At 45.4% G+C, this 19,322-nt stretch overlaps 1 protein-coding gene across 2 annotated transcripts; it reads left to right on the top strand.

Annotated features, from left to right (window-relative positions):
* The first annotated feature begins 2,683 nt into the window (after window positions 1–2,683).
* On the top strand, window positions 2,684–18,284 carry DNAJC28 (DnaJ heat shock protein family (Hsp40) member C28). 2 transcript variants are annotated; one of them, XM_073584602.1, is made up of 2 exons: window positions 2,684–5,178; window positions 17,087–18,284. In XM_073584602.1, the coding sequence occupies exon 2, from the start codon at window positions 17,122–17,124 to the stop codon at window positions 18,253–18,255; it is 1,134 nt and encodes a 377-aa protein (XP_073440703.1). In that variant the 5' UTR covers window positions 2,684–5,178; window positions 17,087–17,121; the 3' UTR covers window positions 18,256–18,284. The 2 variants fall into 2 exon arrangements, with proteins under 2 accessions (XP_073440703.1, XP_073440702.1); XM_073584601.1 differs by lacking the exon at window positions 2,684–5,178 and adding an exon at window positions 7,638–7,753.
* The last annotated feature ends 1,038 nt before the right edge of the window (window positions 18,285–19,322 follow it).

The raw sequence follows: 19,322 nt of genomic DNA, 5'->3' as shown, positions 1-19,322 counted from the left end.
AATGACAGAGGTCAAACGTTTTCTGTAAGTCTTCACAAGGTTGCCACACACTGTTGTTGGTATGTTGGCCCATTCCTCCATGCAGATCTCCTCTAGAGCAGTGATGTTTTTGGCTTTTCGCTTGGCAACATGGACTTTCAACTCCCTCCAAAGGTTTTCTATAGGGTTGAGATCTGGAGACTGGCTAGGCCACTCCAGGACCTTGAAATGCTTCTTACGAAGCCACTCCTTCGTTGCCCTGGCGGTGTGCTTTGGATCATTGTCATGTTGAAAGACCCAGCCACGTTTCATCTTCAATGCCCTTGCTGATGGAAGGAGGTTTGCACTCAAAATCTCACGATACATGGCCCCATTCATTCTTTCATGTACCCGGATCAGTCGTCCTGGCCCCTTTGCAGAGAAACAGCCCCAAAGCATGATGTTTCCACCACCATGCTTTACAGTAGGTATGGTGTTTGATGGATGCAACTCAGTATTCTTTTTCCTCCAAACACGACAAGTTGTGTTTCTACCAAACAGTTCCAGTTTGGTTTCATCAGACCATAGGACATTCTCCCAAAACTCCTCTGGATCATCCAAATGCTCTCTAGCAAACTTCAGATGGCCCCGGACATGTACAGGCTTAAGCAGTGGGACACGTCTGGCACTGCAGGATCTGAGTCCATGGTGGCGTAGTGTGTTACTTATGGTAGGCCTTGTTACATTGGTCCCAGCTCTCTGCAGTTCATTCACTAGGTCCCCCCGCGTGGTTCTGGGATTTTTGCTCACCGTTCTTGTGATCATTCTGACCCCACGGGGTGGGATTTTGCGTGGAGCACCAGATCGAGGGAGATTATCAGTGGTCTTGTATGTCTTCCATTTTCTAATTATTGCTCCCACAGTTGATTTCTTCACTCCAAGCTGGTTGGCTATTGCAGATTCAGTCTTCCCAGCCTGGTGCAGGGCTACAATTTTGTTTCTGGTGTCCTTTGACAGCTCTTTGGTCTTCACCATAGTGGAGTTTGGAGTCAGACTGTTTGAGGGTGTGCACAGGTGTCTTTTTATACTGATAACAAGTTTAAACAGGTGCCATTACTACAGGTAATGAGTGGAGGAAAGAGGAGACTCTTAAAGAAGAAGTTACAGGTCTGTGAGAGCCAGAAATCTTGATTGCTTGTTTCTGACCAAATACTTATTTTCCACTATAAAAAAGAAAAAAGAGGGGGAGAAGCCAGCGCTGCTTGTGGTCAGAACGTAATACAAGAAGTGTGAAAACACACATAGGTTTCAATCTGTATTCAAAAATGAGACATTTAGCAAAAAATTGATCAATTGTTTGAGCTACCCCGCCACGTCAAGGCAGTCTCGTATGGGGAGTCCTACTCTACGTTTTTTATATTCGCTGTGCCATTACGGCCTCCTAAATGTATAAAAGCAAGACCTCATTACATGCACACTGTACCTCAAGCATTTCAGAATCGCTCCTATGGCACCAGAGAGGACAAGCGCAGATAAAGATTAGCCAGGTCCATGCAGACATTTCAGGTCCAACCTCCACACTGCCTGTCCAGCACCACATGATAAAGGACGATCCAGGCCCAGATACAGGTGCGTAATCAAATAAAGCCTAGGGCAGGGCAGGGCTGCCGTTTAATGTGAACAGCAGCCTAGATCAATCACTGAGAAAACAGAAAGAATGGCGTACATGACCCAGCGCGCACGGCTACAGTGGTGGTCAGCCACAAAACCAATATCAAGAAAAAAGAGGGGGAGAAGCCAGCGCTGCTTGTGGTCAGAACGTAATACAAGAAGTGTGAAAACACACATAGGTTTCAATCTGTATTCAAAAATGAGACATTTAGCAAAAAATTGATCAATTGTTTGAGCTACCCCGCCACGTCAAGGCAGTCTCGTATGGGGAGTCCTACTCTACGTTTTTTATATTCGCTGTGCCATTACGGCCTCCTAAATGTATAAAAGCAAGACCTCATTACATGCACACTGTACCTCAAGCATTTCAGAATCGCTCCTATGGCACCAGAGAGGACAAGCGCAGATAAAGATTAGCCAGGTCCATGCAGACATTTCAGGTCCAACCTCCACACTGCCTGACCAGCACCACATGATAAAGGACGATCCAGGCCCAGATACAGGTGCGTAATCAAATAAAGCCTAGGGCAGGGCAGGGCTGCCGTTTAATGTGAACAGAAGCCTAGATCAATCACTGAGAAAACAGAAAGAATGGCGTACATGACCCAGCGCGCACAGCTACAGTGGTGGTCAGCCACAAAACCAATATCAAGAAAAAAGAGGGGGAGAAGCCAGCGCTGCTTGTGGTCAGAACGTAATACAAGAAGTGTGAAAACACACATAGGTTTCAATCTGTATTCAAAAATGAGACATTTAGCAAAAAATTGATCAATTGTTTGAGCTACCCCGCCACGTCAAGGCAGTCTCGTATGGGGAGTCCTACTCTACGTTTTTTATATTCGCTGTGCCATTACGGCCTCCTAAATGTATAAAAGCAAGACCTCATTACATGCACACTGTACCTCAAGCATTTCAGAATCGCTCCTATGGCACCAGAGAGGACAAGCGCAGATAAAGATTAGCCAGGTCCATGCAGACATTTCAGGTCCAACCTCCACACTGCCTGTCCAGCACCACATGATAAAGGACGATCCAGGCCCAGATACACAAGCAGCGCTGGCTTCTCCCCCTCTTTTTTCTTGATATTGGTTTTGTGGCTGACCACCACTGTAGCCGTGCGCGCTGGGTCATGTACGCCATTCTTTCTGTTTTCTTAGTGATTGATCTAGGCTGCTGTTCACATTAAACGGCAGCCCTGCCCTGCCCTAGGCTTTATTTGATTACGCACCTGTATCTGGGCCTGGATCGTCTTTTATCTGTGGTGCTGGTCAGGCAGTGTGGAGGTTGGACCTGAAATGTCTGCATGGACCTGGCTAATCTTTACCTGCGCTTGTCCTCTCTGGTGCCATAGGAGCGATTCTGAAATGCTTGAGGTACAGTGTGCATGTAATGAGGTCTTGCTTTTATACATTTAGGAGGCCGCAATGGCACAGCGAACATAATAAACGTAGAGTAGGACTCCCCATACGAGACTGCCTTGACGTGGCGGGGTAGCTCAAACAATTGATCAATTTTTTGCTAAATGTCTCATTTTTGAATACAGATTGAAACCTATGTGTGTTTTCACACTTTATGTATTACGTTCTGACCACAAGCAGCGCTGGCTTCTCCCCCTCTTTTTTCTTGATATTGGTTTTGTGGCTGACCACCACTGTAGCCGTGCGCGCTGGGTCATGTACGCCATTCTTTCTGTTTTCTTAGTGATTGATCTAGGCTGCTGTTCACATTAAACGGCAGCCCTGCCCTGCCCTAGGCTTTATTTGATTACGCACCTGTATCTGGGCCTGGATCGTCTTTTATCTGTGGTGCTGGTCAGGCAGTGTGGAGGTTGGACCTGAAATGTCTGCATGGACCTGGCTAATCTTTACCTGCGCTTGTCCTCTCTGGTGCCATAGGAGCGATTCTGAAATGCTTGAGGTACAGTGTGCATGTAATGAGGTCTTGCTTTTATACATTTAGGAGGCCGCAATGGCACAGCGAACATAAAAAACGTAGAGTAGGACTCCCCATACGAGACTGCCTTGACGTGGCGGGGTAGCTCAAACAATTGATCAATTTTTTGCTAAATGTCTCATTTTTGAATACAGATTGAAACCTATGTGTGTTTTCACACTTTATGTATTACGTTCTGACCACAAGCAGCGCTGGCTTCTCCCCCTCTTTTTTCTTGATATTGGTTTTGTGGCTGACCACCACTGTAGCCGTGCGCGCTGGGTCATGTACGCCATTCTTTCTGTTTTCTTAGTGATTGATCTAGGCTGCTGTTCACATTAAACGGCAGCCCTGCCCTGCCCTAGGCTTTATTTGATTACGCACCTGTATCTGGGCCTGGATCGTCTTTTATCTGTGGTGCTGGTCAGGCAGTGTGGAGGTTGGACCTGAAATGTCTGCATGGACCTGGCTAATCTTTACCTGCGCTTGTCCTCTCTGGTGCCATAGGAGCGATTCTGAAATGCTTGAGGTACAGTGTGCATGTAATGAGGTCTTGCTTTTATACATTTAGGAGGCCGCAATGGCACAGCGAACATAATAAACGTAGAGTAGGACTCCCCATACGAGACTGCCTTGACGTGGCGGGGTAGCTCAAACAATTGATCAATTTTTTGCTAAATGTCTCATTTTTGAATACAGATTGAAACCTATGTGTGTTTTCACACTTTATGTATTACGTTCTGACCACAAGCAGCGCTGGCTTCTCCCCCTCTTTTTTCTTGATATTGGTTTTGTGGCTGACCACCACTGTAGCCGTGCGCGCTGGGTCATGTACGCCATTCTTTCTGTTTTCTTAGTGATTGATCTAGGCTGCTGTTCACATTAAACGGCAGCCCTGCCCTGCCCTAGGCTTTATTTGATTACGCACCTGTATCTGGGCCTGGATCGTCTTTTATCTGTGGTGCTGGTCAGGCAGTGTGGAGGTTGGACCTGAAATGTCTGCATGGACCTGGCTAATCTTTACCTGCGCTTGTCCTCTCTGGTGCCATAGGAGCGATTCTGAAATGCTTGAGGTACAGTGTGCATGTAATGAGGTCTTGCTTTTATACATTTAGGAGGCCGCAATGGCACAGCGAACATAAAAAACGTAGAGTAGGACTCCCCATACGAGACTGCCTTGACGTGGCGGGGTAGCTCAAACAATTGATCAATTTTTTGCTAAATGTCTCATTTTTGAATACAGATTGAAACCTATGTGTGTTTTCACACTTTATGTATTACGTTCTGACCACAAGCAGCGCTGGCTTCTCCCCCTCTTTTTTCTTGATATTGGTTTTGTGGCTGACCACCACTGTAGCCGTGCGCGCTGGGTCATGTACGCCATTCTTTCTGTTTTCTTAGTGATTGATCTAGGCTGCTGTTCACATTAAACGGCAGCCCTGCCCTGCCCTAGGCTTTATTTGATTACGCACCTGTATCTGGGCCTGGATCGTCTTTTATCTGTGGTGCTGGTCAGGCAGTGTGGAGGTTGGACCTGAAATGTCTGCATGGACCTGGCTAATCTTTACCTGCGCTTGTCCTCTCTGGTGCCATAGGAGCGATTCTGAAATGCTTGAGGTACAGTGTGCATGTAATGAGGTCTTGCTTTTATACATTTAGGAGGCCGCAATGGCACAGCGAACATAAAAAACGTAGAGTAGGACTCTCCATACGAGACTGCCTTGACGTGGCGGGGTAGCTCAAACAATTGATCAATTTTTTGCTAAATGTCTCATTTTTGAATACAGATTGAAACCTATGTGTGTTTTCACACTTTATGTATTACGTTCTGACCACAAGCAGCGCTGGCTTCTCCCCCTCTTTTTTCTTATTTTCCACTATAATATGCAAATAAAATGAAACAAAAACAGACAATGTGATTTTCTGGATTTTTTTTTCTCAGTTTGTCTCCCATAGTTGAGGTCTACCTATGATGTAAATTACAGACGCCTCTCATCTTTTTAAGTGGTGGAACTTGCACTATTGCTGACTGACTAAATACTTTTTTGCCCCACTGTATATAGAAATAATGAATATAGACTTGGCGACATAAAGAAATAAATATTACTCCATCACGGATAAAAGAACACTTATCGTACTGGTGACTTTGCAGCAACGCTTTTCCCCGTATTTGTGGTTCGTCAGGCGGCTCTGGATGGTCACATAGAAAGTATAAGTGCTATGATAAGCTGTCACTTGCTCTTACTGACACCAGAAAGAAAGTGGGTCCATATCTTGTATCTTAGGGTGCCAGCCTTCCCTGGTAGGTATCAATGATAGATGTAAAATAGGGCAATATAGGTATCGGGCTGTGTCTGGTTTCATATCATTGTATCATGGAGACACATATTTATATATACCGCACATGGGTTTTTGTTGTTTTTTTTTCTAGACTTTAGTGCATAAATAAAATTAATCTTTTAAGGAATTGTATGTTTGCATGGTTGATGTGACCTTCAGTAAGGGCAGAGGATAATAAGGTGCCGTCTTCTTGTTATTGTCCTCACAGAAGTGAGGAAAAACGTTTAGGGTATGTGCACACGTTGCGGATTTGCCGCTGCGGATCCGCAAGAGATTTAAAGTACAATGATAATCTAAGGGGAAAAAATTAGCTGTGCACATGCTGCGGAAAATTCCGCATGGAATCTGCAGTGGTTCACTTTCCGCAGTGTTTTTACACCCGTTCCATTATAGGAATCCGCAGGTGTAAAAACGCATGCCTAATCCGCAGGAGATCCGCATTAAAAAACTAGCGGATTTTGACCTGTGGATTCTGCCAAGAGATGCAGAAACTAAAATCTCCGAGCACGCCAAAATGTGACCCCCTGACTCCTCCCCTCCTGTGACCTCATCACAGGTCCTGTACACACAGAACAGCCCAGCGATGTCATTGCTGGGATTCATCAGTGTGGGGCTGCGGTGGCCGGTGGGTCTGTCTGGGAGGGCGAGGATGGGGTCGATGCATCAGGGGGGCGTGCGGCTCAGTGAAATGCGGGAAAAATAAGCTCCTGCCCGGGACAGCAGGACAGGCAATCAGAAACAGGACTGTCTCGCCAAATCCGGGACGGTTGGGAGCTATGCCTAACCAGGTAACCCTGATTACAACTATGGTGGCGCACACTAATAGTGGATGTAGGAGAACCTCAGCAGATGACAGCACCGCTACTGAAAAAATATCTTTACACAAACACCGACACTAATATTACCGCCATATATTGGTAGATACCAGTGCTGCAGAACATGTAATAGATTACAGCACAGTTAAAGATGGTGTCTTACGGCTGACGTTCTTTCTGGTGGAATCGTTCACTTTTCCCGTCTTTTCCTTCTGGCCCAGACCGACATGACAACTTCTCTAGCCAGGACTCAGCAACAGAGAATACAAGAAAGACACATCTGACTCACAATTTCTGTGCCGTCTATATCTATCCCCAACCTGCACAATCTCCTCATCCTGCTATTACTGAGCAGCTGCTGCCGTGTCCCTATTACTGCACCTGCTGTGCAGCCCTCTAATTTTTGTCCTACTGGACCTCTACATTCCCCTTTCTTTGCACTTACAAAGTGTAATGTCAACAAAGGTGCCCCACAAACACTAAGATACCCCCATAGTGACTTCCTCCACACTCACAGTATGATGACCCTGCTGCACTCCTCAACTGCCCCGGAAACATATGGTGACCCCCAACACAGTATGATCCAACAATGGTGACCCTCACACAGCCCTCCATGCAATATGGGCAGACACAGTGTCTGCAAATTCAGATTTTGGCTTTTATCCTAAGTCATGTGACAAGGCTCTTTAGAAGGTCGATAATGACTTGTGTAGGATCGCTACTTCCAATAGGTGGCTCTTGAGTTCTAGTCCTCTTCCTCTCTAAAGAGACAATTTGCATATTTCATAGAGGAGCACTGCTTAAAAGTCTCCTCACCTTGACATGTCACTCTCTGCAAGGAGAAACATTTACCCCTTGGATCCAGACCCTAAAATCACACAGGCAAAAAATAAAGAATTCATAAAATGACCACCAGATGGCAGTGCTGTCAAATAAAACAGAACTACATTTCCCAGAAGTCTGTCCTGCACAACAAACATGTCTGCTTCCTGAAAGGCAAGGAGAGCACAGCTGATCTGTGCAAGTATAATCCATAGGTAAGTGAAGGCCACATGCACACACAGCTGTTTTATCAATCTGGTGGAGCCTCTGCTCTGAATGAAGAAATGGGAAAAGCAGTGTCACTGTGACCTGACCCCCAGAGAGTCAGTGTTAACCCCTCAGTCTCTGGACTCTGATGATCACTGGCAGCAGAAAATGCAGAATCCTTTTCATTATATGTTCATATTGGAGTTTTATGAGTAGATTCTGCATATTATAAAGGTTGCCCAATTTATTTATTTTTTATTAATTGCATGTATTTTGGGCTAAAAAATATTTTTTTTCAATAAATATTTTGCACCGTTTTGATTTGACAGGGTTTTTGTTTCCCTGCGCACTCAGCCTTGACGTGGTCTGTGGTCATAAATCAGCTGAGAGGAGCTAAAAATAAAATCACAGTTAAAAGAGTCACAGTTTTCTATTAAACTTCAGAACAAGCTCACTGATGGATTCTCAGTCAACTCATTTTTGTGATAGACAGCGCAGTACAGAGGCTACAGAAGGCAAAAGGTGCATAAATTTTAACCAAACCCAATTTCAGACATTATTTTTAGCCAAATTTACAAGCATTTAACTAAAAAAAATTGTCTCCAAAGGTGGACAACCCCCTGATTAGCTTATGATTAAGGATCCAGCTGCGGAAACCACTCAGTGTTCAGAAGGAAAGTATCAGCACAGCGAGTACTCCAGAGTGTTAGCTGCTTTTTTCCCAGCAGGTTTCTGGCAGATTATTGTAAATGCTGCTGTTTATTATAATGCTGTGATGTATATACTGTATATACCACCCTGGACACGACGATTCTACTGGTAATGGATTGATACTGCCCAGGGTGATCATCCACAATGTCCTCCTTTACATACATAAATGCTATGATATCTCCGATACGCAGCACACACAGTTCTGAGAAATTCCTGCTCTCCTGTCTCTATGTAACACATGTTCCGAAGTTGCAGCCACATGTAGGACTTTATGCTGCAATACTGAGCAGTGTAACTGTGAATCCAGCTCTGGAGTGAGCTAAAACACTTACTAAGAAGCTCCAGCACAAGTCTGTGTGTTTCTGTCTCACACACTGTTCCTTACTCCTATTCTCCCTAGACATCCCTGTACTCTGACCCTCAGTGAGCTGGAAGTCCATCTGTTGGATCCCTCAGTGAGCTGGAATTCTGTCTGTTGGATCCCTCAGTGAGCTGGAATTCCATCTGTCGGATCCTTCAGTGAGCTGAAAGTCCGTCTATCGGATCCCTCAGTGAGCTGGAAGACCGTCTATCGGATCCTTCAGTGAGCTAGAAGTCCGTCTATCGGATCCCTCAGTGAGCTGGAAGTCCGTCTATCGGATCCCTCAGTGAGCTGGAAGACCGTCTATCGGATCCTTCAGTGAGCTAGAAGTCCGTCTATCGGATTCCTCAGTGAGCTGGAAGTCCGTCTATCGGATTCCTCAGTGAACTGGAAGTCTGTCTATCGGATCCTTCAGTGAGCTGGAAGTCCGTCTATCGGATTCCTCAGTGAGCTGGAAGTCCGTCTGTCGGATTCCTCAGTGAGCTGGAAGTCCGTCTATCGGATCCCTTTAGTGAGCTGGAAGTCCGTCTATCGGATTCCTCAGTGAGCTGGAAGACCGTCTATCGGATCCTTCAGTGAGCTAGAAGTCCGTCTATCGGATTCCTCAGTGAGCTGGAAGTCTGTCTATCGGATCCCTTCAGTGAGCTGGAAGTCCGTCTATCGGATTCCTCAGTGAGCTGGAAGTCCGTCTATCGGATCCCTTCAGTGAGCTGGAAGTCCGTCTATCGGATTCCTCAGTGAACTGGAAGTCCGTCTATCGGATTCCTCAGTGAGCTGGAAGTCTGTCTATCGGATCCCTCAGTGAGCTGGAAGTCCGTCTATCGGATTCCTCAGTGAGCTGGAAGTCCGTCTATCGGATTCCTCAGTGAGCTGGAAGTCCGTCTATCGGATCCCTTCAGTGAGCTGGAAGTCCGTCTATCGGATTCCTCAGTGAGCTGGAAGTCCGTCTATCGGATTCCTCAGTGAGCTGGAAGTCTGTCTATCGGATCCCTCAGTGAGCTGGAAGTCCGTCTATCGGATTCCTCAGTGAACTGGAAGTCCGTCTATCGGATTCCTCAGTGAGCTGGAAGTCCGTCTATCGGATTCCTCAGTGAACTGGAAGTCCGTCTATCGGATCCCTCAGTGAGCTGGAAGGCCGTCTATCGGATTCCTCAGTGAACTGGAAGTCCGTCTATCGGATTCCTCAGTGAGCTGGAAGTCCGTCTATCGGATTCCTCAGTGAGCTGGAAGTCCGTCTATCGGATTCCTCAGTGAGCTGGAAGTCCGTCTATCGGATTCCTCAGTGAGCTGGAAGTCCGTCTATCGGATTCCTCAGTGAGCTGGAAGTCCGTCTATCGGATCGTTCAGTGAACTGGAAGTTTGTCTATCGGATCGTTCAGTGAACTGGAAGTCCGTCTATCGGATCGTTCAGTGAACTGGAAGTCCGTCTATCAGATCGTTCAGTGAACTGGAAGTCAGTCTATCGGATCCTTCAGTGAGCTGGAAGTCCGTCTATCGGATCGTTCAGTGAACTGGAAGTCAGTCTATCGGATCCTTCAGTGAGCTGGAAGTCTGTCTGTCGGATTCCTCAGTGATCTGGAAGTCCGTCTATCGGATTCCTCAGAGAGCTGGAAGTCCATCTGTCAGATCCCTCAGTGAGCTGGAAGTCCTTCTGTCGGATCCTTCAGTGAGCTGGAAGTCCGTCGGATCCTTCAGTGAGCTGTGTTGTGAGCTCATTTTCGGGTTTGCCTCTGGCTTCTGGTGAGGGTTATGGAGCTGGCTGTGCTGACAGAGGAGTAGTGAGTTCTCTATCTGACCTCCCTCTGTGGGTGAAGGGAGGTAATGAAGCTGATCTAAATGGCAGAGACCGGCCACCTGAGGAAGAGGACTGCGATTGGACATCTGGAGTTTCTGATTGGATTTAAGGCAGCCGACTCCCTAGTTTCTTGCTGGTGATTTTTCCTGACTGTGGCTTCTGGTTTCCAGTTTGGTTCCTGCCTTCTTAAAGCTAAATTTTCTCTGCTATTGTTCATATGAGTTTTTGTCTGGTTTACTTAGTTTTTGTGTTCAGCCAGCCCTGGCTGGGACTGGGCTGAATCCCCATTTTGTCTCTGATCAGTTGATCTCTTTTGCTCTTTCTTCAGAATATACCTGAGTGCTGATATAGGGAATTGAAGTCTAGCGACTTCAGGGCTTTTTTCTATCAGACGTGTTGGACATTTTTTGGCAGGGTTTTTTGCGTGATTGCAGACAGCAGCTTTTCTTTCCTGTCCTTTCTAGTTAGTAGGGCCCCATCGTTTGCTCAGCCTATTTTTCTATCTGTGTTTGTGTTTTCATCTTGTTTCACCGACAATACATGTTGGGGGCTGTCTATTGCTTTGGGGTCTGCTCTGGGGCAGTTTAGATTTTCCCTTTCTTTCTTTAGGCTTATTTAGTTCTCCGGCCGTGATGAGGCGTCTAGGACCACCGTAGGCACGCTCCACTGCTACTGCTAGTTGTGTGGATAGGATCAGGGGTCTGCAATCCGCTAGTTACCAACCTCTCCGGTTTTCTGGGCTTAGCTTGCTTTTTGTTTTTTCCTCCTCGGTGACTCATTCATAACAGAATCACCAGCCATACCGCAGATTCTAGGGTACTCAAAAGCAGGAGAAAATTGTTAAAAAAAAAAAAAAAAAGTGTCAGAATTTTTTTTTTATATGTATATTTTCTCCTCTTTTTCTCTGGGGCCGTAGGAGGATTCTTTTTTTCTTTCTCCTTGATGGAGATTAAGCAATTGTCTGATCGTGTGGAGCAGCTCGCTGCTGAAGTGTGGGGAATTTCCGCCTATCTCACTCATTCACATGCTGTTGAACCAAAGATCCCTACTCCTGATGTGTTTTTGGGGGATCGGTCTAACTTTTTGAATTTTAAGAATAATTGTAAATTATTTCTTGCCTTGAAGCCCAACTCATCGGGGATCTCTGCGCAGCAGGTTAAAATTGTCATCTCCGTGCTGCGTGGCGATCCCCAGGATTGGGTGTTTTCTTTGACACCTGAAAATCCTGTTTTGACTAATGTGGATGCATTTTTTCAGGCCTTGGGGTTGTTGTATGATGAACCTAATGCTATTGATCAAGCTGAGAGAGCCCTGTTGGCATTGAACCAGGGTCAGGATCCTGCAGTTATACTGTCAGAAATTCCGAAAGTGGGCGGTCCTTACTACATGGAATGATAGTGCATTGGCAGCTCTCTTTCGGAAGGGTTTGTCTGAAACTTTAAAAGATACTATGGTGGGATTTATTGTTCCCTCTGGTCTTGACGATTCTATGTCATTAGCCATTCAAGTTGATCGGTGTTTACGTGAACGCAAGACTACACGGGAGGCGTTACCACCTTTTGAACAAATGTCTGAACCTATGCAATGTGATAGAGTTTTGTCTAGGGCGCAACGTCAGGAGTTTAGAAGGCGTAATAAGCTGTGTTTTTTCTGTGGAGATGCCTCTTATGTTATTTCTGTCTTCCCTAAACGAGGGAAACGTTTTGCACACACAGGGAGCTCCGCGCAGCAGGTTAAAATTGTCATCTCTTTGCTGCGTGGCGATCCCCAGGATTGGGCGTTTTCTTTGAAACCAGATGACCCTATTCTGACTAATGTGAACGCATTCTTTCAAGCTTTGGGGTTGTTGTATGACGAACCTAATGCTATTGATCAGGCTGAAAAGACCCTGTTGGCATTGAACCAGGGTCGAGATTCTGCAGAATTGTACTGTCAAAAATTCCGAAAGTGGGCGGTCCTTACTACCTGGAATGATAATGCCTTAGCAGCTCTCTTTCGGAAGGGTTTGTCAGAAGCCGTAAAAGATACTATGGTGGGATTTCCTGTTCCCTCTGGTCTGGACGATTCTATGTCATTAGCCATTCAGGTTGATCGGCGTTTACGTGAACGCAGGATTGCACGAGAGGTGTTGCTACCGGTTGAACAGACGTCTGAACCTATGCAATGTGATAGAGTTTTGTCTAAGGCGCAACGTCAGGAGTTCAGAAGGTGTAATAAGCTGTGTTTTTTCTGTGGAGATGCCTCGCATATTATTTCTGTTTGCCCTAAACGAGAGAAACGCTTTGCACACACGTTTTCTGTTGGTGGTGTACAACCTAAGTTTCTTTTGGCAATTACTCTGATCTGCTCCTTATCCACATTTTCCGCCAAGGCTTTTGTGGGTTCAGGAGCGGCCTTGAATCTGATGGACTTGGATTTTGCTAAACGTTGTGGTTTTCCCATGATACCTCTGCGGATGCCTATTCCTTTGATGGGTATTGATGCTACTCCTTTGGCGAAGAATAAACCTTAGTTTTGGACCCAGGTGATAATGCGGGTCGCCACAGACCACCAAGAAAATTGCAGATTTTTGGTGTTGCATAATTTACATGATACCATTGTTCTGGGTTTTCCCTGATTGCAAATCCATAATCCGGTTTTGGATTGGAAATCTGTGTCTGTGGTGAGTTGGGGTTGTCGGTGTGCTCTTAGTGACACTCCTGTTTTCTCCACCTTTCCCCAGTCGCATGAGGTTCCTGACTATTTGGCTGATTTTTATGATGAATTTAGTGAGAGCAAGTCTGCGTCTTTGCCTCCTCATAGGAGTTATGACTGTGTAATTGAGTTGAGACCTGGGTGTAAATTTCCCAAGGGTCGACTTTTCAATTTATCTGTACCCGAACACGAGGCTATGCGATCTTATATTAAGGAGTCGTTGGAGAAGGGTCATATTAGACCATCCTCTTCGCCCTCAGGTGCTGTTTTTTTTCGTGGCCAAGAAAGATGGTTCATTAAGGCCTTGTATTGATTATCGTTCCCTCAACAAAATTACGGTTAAATATCAGTATCCGTTACCCCTGATTTCTGATTTATTCTCCAGAGTTAAAGGTGCTTGCTGGTTTACTAAGCTTGACCTCAGGGGGGCGTATAATCTTATTCGCATCAAGCATGGGGATGAATGGAAGATTGCGTTTAATACTCCGGAGGGACATTTTGAGTACCTGGTGATGCCTTTTGGGCTCACTAATGCCCCTTCTGTCTTCCAATTCTTCATGAATGATATTTTCCGGGACTTTGTGGATAAGTTTTTGATCATCTATCTGGATGATATTTTAATCTTTTCCAGGGATTGGGATTCTCATGTGGAACATGTTTGGACTGTGTTCCGGATTTTGAGGGAGAATTCGTTGTATGTTAAGGGATCGAAGTGCCTTTTTGGTGTACAGAGGATTTCATTTTTGGGATTTATTTTGTCTCCGTCAACTATTGAAATGGACCCGGCTAAGATACAGGCCATTTATGATTGGGTTCAACCCACTTCTTTGAAGTCTCTCCAGAGGTTTTTGGGTTTTGCTAATTTTTAACGTAAATTTATAGCTAATTTTTCTGGTATTGCTAAACCACTAACTGATTTAACTAAGAAAGGTGCTGATGTGCTGAATTGGTCTTCAGAGGCTGTTTCGGGCTTTCAGGAGCTGAAGCGGAGGTTCACTTCTGCTCCGGTTTTGCGGCAACCTGATGTCTCACTCCCGTTCCAGGTAGAGGTGGACGCTTCAGAGATTGGTGCAGGAGCTGTTTTGTCCCAAATAGATCCGGTGACGTCTAAAATGAATCCCTGTGCCTTCTTTTCCCGAAAGTTCTCCCCATCTGAACACAACTATGATGTGGGGAATCGGGAACTGTTAGCCATGAAATGGGCATTTGAGGAGTGGAGACATTGGTTGGAGGGAGCTAGACATCAAGTTGTGGTCCTCACTGACCACAAGAATTTGATTTACCTTGAGTCGGCCAAACGCTTGAATCCTAGACAGGCTAGGTGGGCCTTGTTTTTTACGCGTTTTGATTTTGTGGTCTCCTTTCTTCCAGGCACTAAGAATGTTAAGGCAGACGCCCTTTCTAGGAGTTTCTTTGCTGATTCTCCTATTGTGACCAAGCCTACTACCATCCTAGGTGAGGGGGTAGTTCTTTCTGCCATCTCGCCCGATTTGAGACGTGCGCTGGAAGAATTCCGGGGCAACAAACCTGAGTGTTGTCCTATGGGAAAATTGTATGTTCCTGACCAGTGGAGGAAGAGAGTGATGTCTGAAGTTCATTGCTCTGCATTAGCTGGTCATCCAGGTATTTTTGGTACCAGAGATTTGGTGAGTTGGTCTTTTTGGTGGCCTGCCTTATCTCGTGATGTCAGGAATTTTGTGCAGTCCTGTGGGACTTGTTCCCGGTCTAAACCCTGTTCTCACTCTAGTGGGTTGTTGATGCCCTTGCCGGTGCCTAAGAGGCCATGGACCCATATTTCAATGGATTTTATTTCTGATCTTCCTGTCTCTCAGAGAATTACTGTTATCTGGGAGATTTGTGATAGATTCTCTAAGATGGTCCATCTTGTAACTTTGGGTTTCATCCTCGATTTTCTTCAGGGCAAGTGGAATCTTCAGCCTGCTCAGGTGTTGACACTGTGGTTGAGAGAATGCAGCAGATTGTGGACCAAGTAGTGGATAAGATGTCTCTCTCCCAGGAAAAGGCCCAGCGGTTTTCTAACCGGCATAGGACCATTGGTCCCCGGTTTAAAGTGGGTGATATGGTTTGGTTGTCATTAAAGAATATCTCTATGAATGTGGCTTCTCCAAAGTTCAAGCCAAGATTTATTGGACCTTACAAGATTTTGGAGATTCTTAATCCGGTTTCTTTTCGATTGGCTCTTCCTGTTACGTTTAAGATTCATAACGTGTTTCATAAGTCGCTGTTGAAGAGATATGTTGAGCCAGTAGTTCCTATGGCGGCACCTCCTGACCCTGTATTGGTTGAAGGTAATGTGGAATATGAGGTAGAGAAAATACTGGATTCTCGTCTGGCTAGACGGAGACTCCAGTATTTGGTCAAGTGGAAGGGTTATGGCCAGGAGGACAATTCTTGGGTCTCTGCCTCTGATATTCATGCCGATAGATTGGTTCGTGCTTTTCATCGAGCCCATCCTGATCGGCCCGGTGGCGTGGATGAGGGTTCGGTGACCCCTCCTCAAGGGGGGGGTACTGTTGTGAGCTCATTTTCGGGTTTGCCTCTGGCTTCTGGTGAGGGTTATGGAGCTGGCTGTTCTGACAGAGGAGTAGTGAGTTCTCTATCTGGACTCCCTCTGTGGGTGAAGGGAGGTAATGAAGCTGATCTAAATGGCAGAGACCGGCCACCTGAGGAAGAGGACTGCGATTGGACATCTGGAGTTTCTGATTGGATATAAGGCAGCCGACTCCCTAGTTTCTTGCTGGTGATTTCTCCTGACTGTGGCTTCTGGTTTCCAGTTTGGTTCCTGCCTTCTTAAAGCTAAGTTTTCTCTGCTATTGTTCATATGAGTTTTTGTCTGGTTTACTTAATTTTTGAGTTCAGCCAGCCCTGGCTGGGACTGGGCTGAATCCCCATTTTGTCTCTGATCAGTTGATCTCTTTTGCTCTGTCTTCAGAATATACCTGAGTGCTGATATAGGGAATTGAAGTCTAGCGACTTCAGGGCTTTTTTCTGTCAGATGTGTTGGACATTTTTTGGCAGGGTTTTTTGCGTGATTGCAGACAGCAGCTTTTCTTTCCTGGCCTTTCTAGTTAGTAGGGCCCCATCATTTGCTCAGCCTATCTTTCTATCTGTGTTTGTGTTTTCATCTTGTTTCACCGACAATACATGTTGGGGGCTGTCTATTGCTTTGGGGTCTACTCTGGGGCAATTTAGATTTTCCCTTTCTTTCTTTAGGCTTATTTAGTTCTCCGGCCGTGACGAGGCGTCTAGGGCCACCGTAGGCACGCTCCACGGCTACTGCTAGTTGTGTGGATAGGATCAAGGGTCTGCAATCCGCTAGTTACCAACCTCTCCGGTTTTCTGGGCTTAGCTTGCTTTTTGTTTTTTCCTCCTCGGTGACTCATTCATAACAGAGCTGGAAGTCCGTCTGTCGGATCGCTCAGTGAGCTGGAAGTCCGTCTATCCGGATGCCTCAGTGAGCTGGAAGTCCATCTGTCAGATCCCTCAGTGAGCTGGAAGTCCATCTGTCTGATCCCTTAGTGAGCTGTGTCTGTTTTGGGAATTTAGCAGATTTTCAAAGAGATTGATTAGTCCCGGAGGCAGGGAAGAAGAGGAGAAAGCCAATCATAATTAGAAAAAAAGCACCTTAAATGAATAAATAAATTAAAAAGTTTCCTATATTCTCTTGTACTTTTGATTTCTGTACAGTTTGTTGAGACAACAGTGACTATGCACTTCTGTCCCATTTACTGCTTTATTGTTGTTGTTTCCCTCTCGCAGGTTTCCTTCATTTTTGCTTTCTTCACTACTCGAACATGAAACTCTTTAGTGTTCTTCTAACTCAGAATACAAGAAATCTCCTCTGTTTTTTCGCTAATGCAAGGAAATTTCCCAGCTGTGAAGTCTTGAACTTCTGTGGTTATTCCACCTACAAGCAGAAAAGAAACATCAAAGATTGTTACCGGATTCTTAATGTCCCCGAAGGATGCTCTGCCGATGAAGTGAGAGATTCTTATAAAAGCTTAGCAAAGAAATACCATCCAGATAGCGGTGCCACCACTGCAAGTTCCACCATGTTCATGCAGATAGATGAAGCCTATAGGGACTTATTGATCCACTTGGCCAAAGAGTCTAAAAAAAATCAAACTCTGGAAGACGATGAAGAAAAGGTGTCAGAATATAAAATACCGCAGCATAGACATTACTTGAGTTATGAAGGTGTAGGTTTTGGTACGCCAAGTCAAAGACAGTGTCAGTATGTGCAATTTCGTGTTGACCGGGCTACTGACCAGGTTCTAGATTTTCGGAAGCAGAAGCTAGAACAACAGTATGCTGAAAACTCAATGATAGCCAAAGACATAAAACACAGCAAAAAGGTCAAAATTACTCAAGCCATTGAGCGTCTAGTAGAAGACCTTATCCAGGAGTCCATGGCTAAAGGGGATTTTGATAATCTCAGTGGAAAAGGAAAACCCCTCAACAAGTTCTCCTCGTGTCCACATACGGACCCCATGACGCATAATCTCAATAGGATATTGATAGATAACGGTTATCAACCTGAGTGGATCCTGTTGCAGAAAGAGATCCGGGATACTATAGATAAACTGAGACAAGATTTGGTGGCTTCTCGGAAAAAACTAGGAGATCCCATGACCAACAGGCAGGAAACCCAGTGGACGGAGATTTGTGAGACTTTCAAAGAGGACATAACCAAACTCAACAAGAGAATCAATTACTTTAATCTGGTTGTTCCTATAATGAGCAGACAGATGGTCCATTTCAGGGTGGAGAAAGAAATATCGCGAGCGGAGAAGGCTTTTCTCACCTTCAAGGAAGAAATGAGTATGTCAAATAACTCTAAAGTTGCCGAAAAGACAGGCAATGATCGGGTCAACCCTACGGAGATCTTCTTAAATTGGATAAACCGGTGGAAGAACTTCAAAAATTAATAAATAAAAACTAATGAGATGTTATATAATGAATGGATCTATTATTTCAGGTTATGAATGATACGGGGCTGAGCAGCAGTGATGTAGTTGGGTAGTAATGTTGTCCTGCATTAATGAGGCCATGGATTTCAGTCCAATTTGGGCAACGTGTAATTTGCTTTTTTCCCCTATTCTTTGCTTTCTATCCTTCAAGGGAACCTGTGATGTTTCAAAACACTATTAACCTGCAGATATAGGGTTAATTTGTAGGTACATATCCTTACAATGCTGTCCGGCCACCTTACTGAAAGCACAATTAACTTTACAGCTTCTGGGAGTTGTAGGCTTTCAGTCATGGAGGCGTGAACCAAGAGGCTTCAATCATCACTCAGTACACTGTCAGAGGTGACTGTAAGCAGTGGCACACGTCGACATCTTGACAGCTTGCTCTGCACAGATGCGCTGCAGTGTCAGCTGTCAAAATGCCGGGGTGTGCTTACTACCACTAGGCACACTGCTGTGAATTGCTGAAGCTGCAAAAGTCAGCGGCTCCCGGGAGGAATAAAGTTTATTTTCTTCCAGTAGCTGCTGCAATGTAGCACTGTTTACCTGCAGGTCAACCCTATATCTGCAAGTTAATGGTCTTTAGGGACAGTGCAGCTTCTTTCTAAAGGGTTTGCAACATGGCTCTTATCCATAAAATAGAGCTGCTCATAGCTGGGGGCCCGTCGCCCTGTGTGAACAACTACACCTCTTTCTCTAGCAGCATGGGTGCCGCGGCTTCATTGGCTTCATTTAGAGTCTACAAGACTATGTCGGTATCTTTTTCCAGTAGTTCCAAAGACAATGAATGAAGCAGCAGTTTCATTCTCTTTTGCCTCTCCGCCACAACCTCTTCCACCGCCCAAGGTTTGGGAACAGGACTTAAGCGTCTTGGGAACTGTTGACTATCATGGACCTTCTTTAGTGGCACATGCAGTCCATATGGTCCTGTAGGCACCTTTAGTAAGGCATTTCCAGGTACCATATACTCACTTAGGAAAAAAAACTTCTATGACAGGAATACTTTGGAACATGCTTCAGTTTTT

Source organism: Dendrobates tinctorius, unplaced genomic scaffold (assembly GCF_039654945.1).
Source record: "Dendrobates tinctorius isolate UK_male_01 unplaced genomic scaffold, ASM3965494v1 ptg000084l, whole genome shotgun sequence".
Lineage (NCBI taxonomy): Eukaryota > Metazoa > Chordata > Amphibia > Anura > Dendrobatidae > Dendrobates > Dendrobates tinctorius.
The sequence above is the reverse complement of the archived record's forward strand: the minus strand, read 5'-3'. Positions and strand labels throughout refer to the sequence as shown.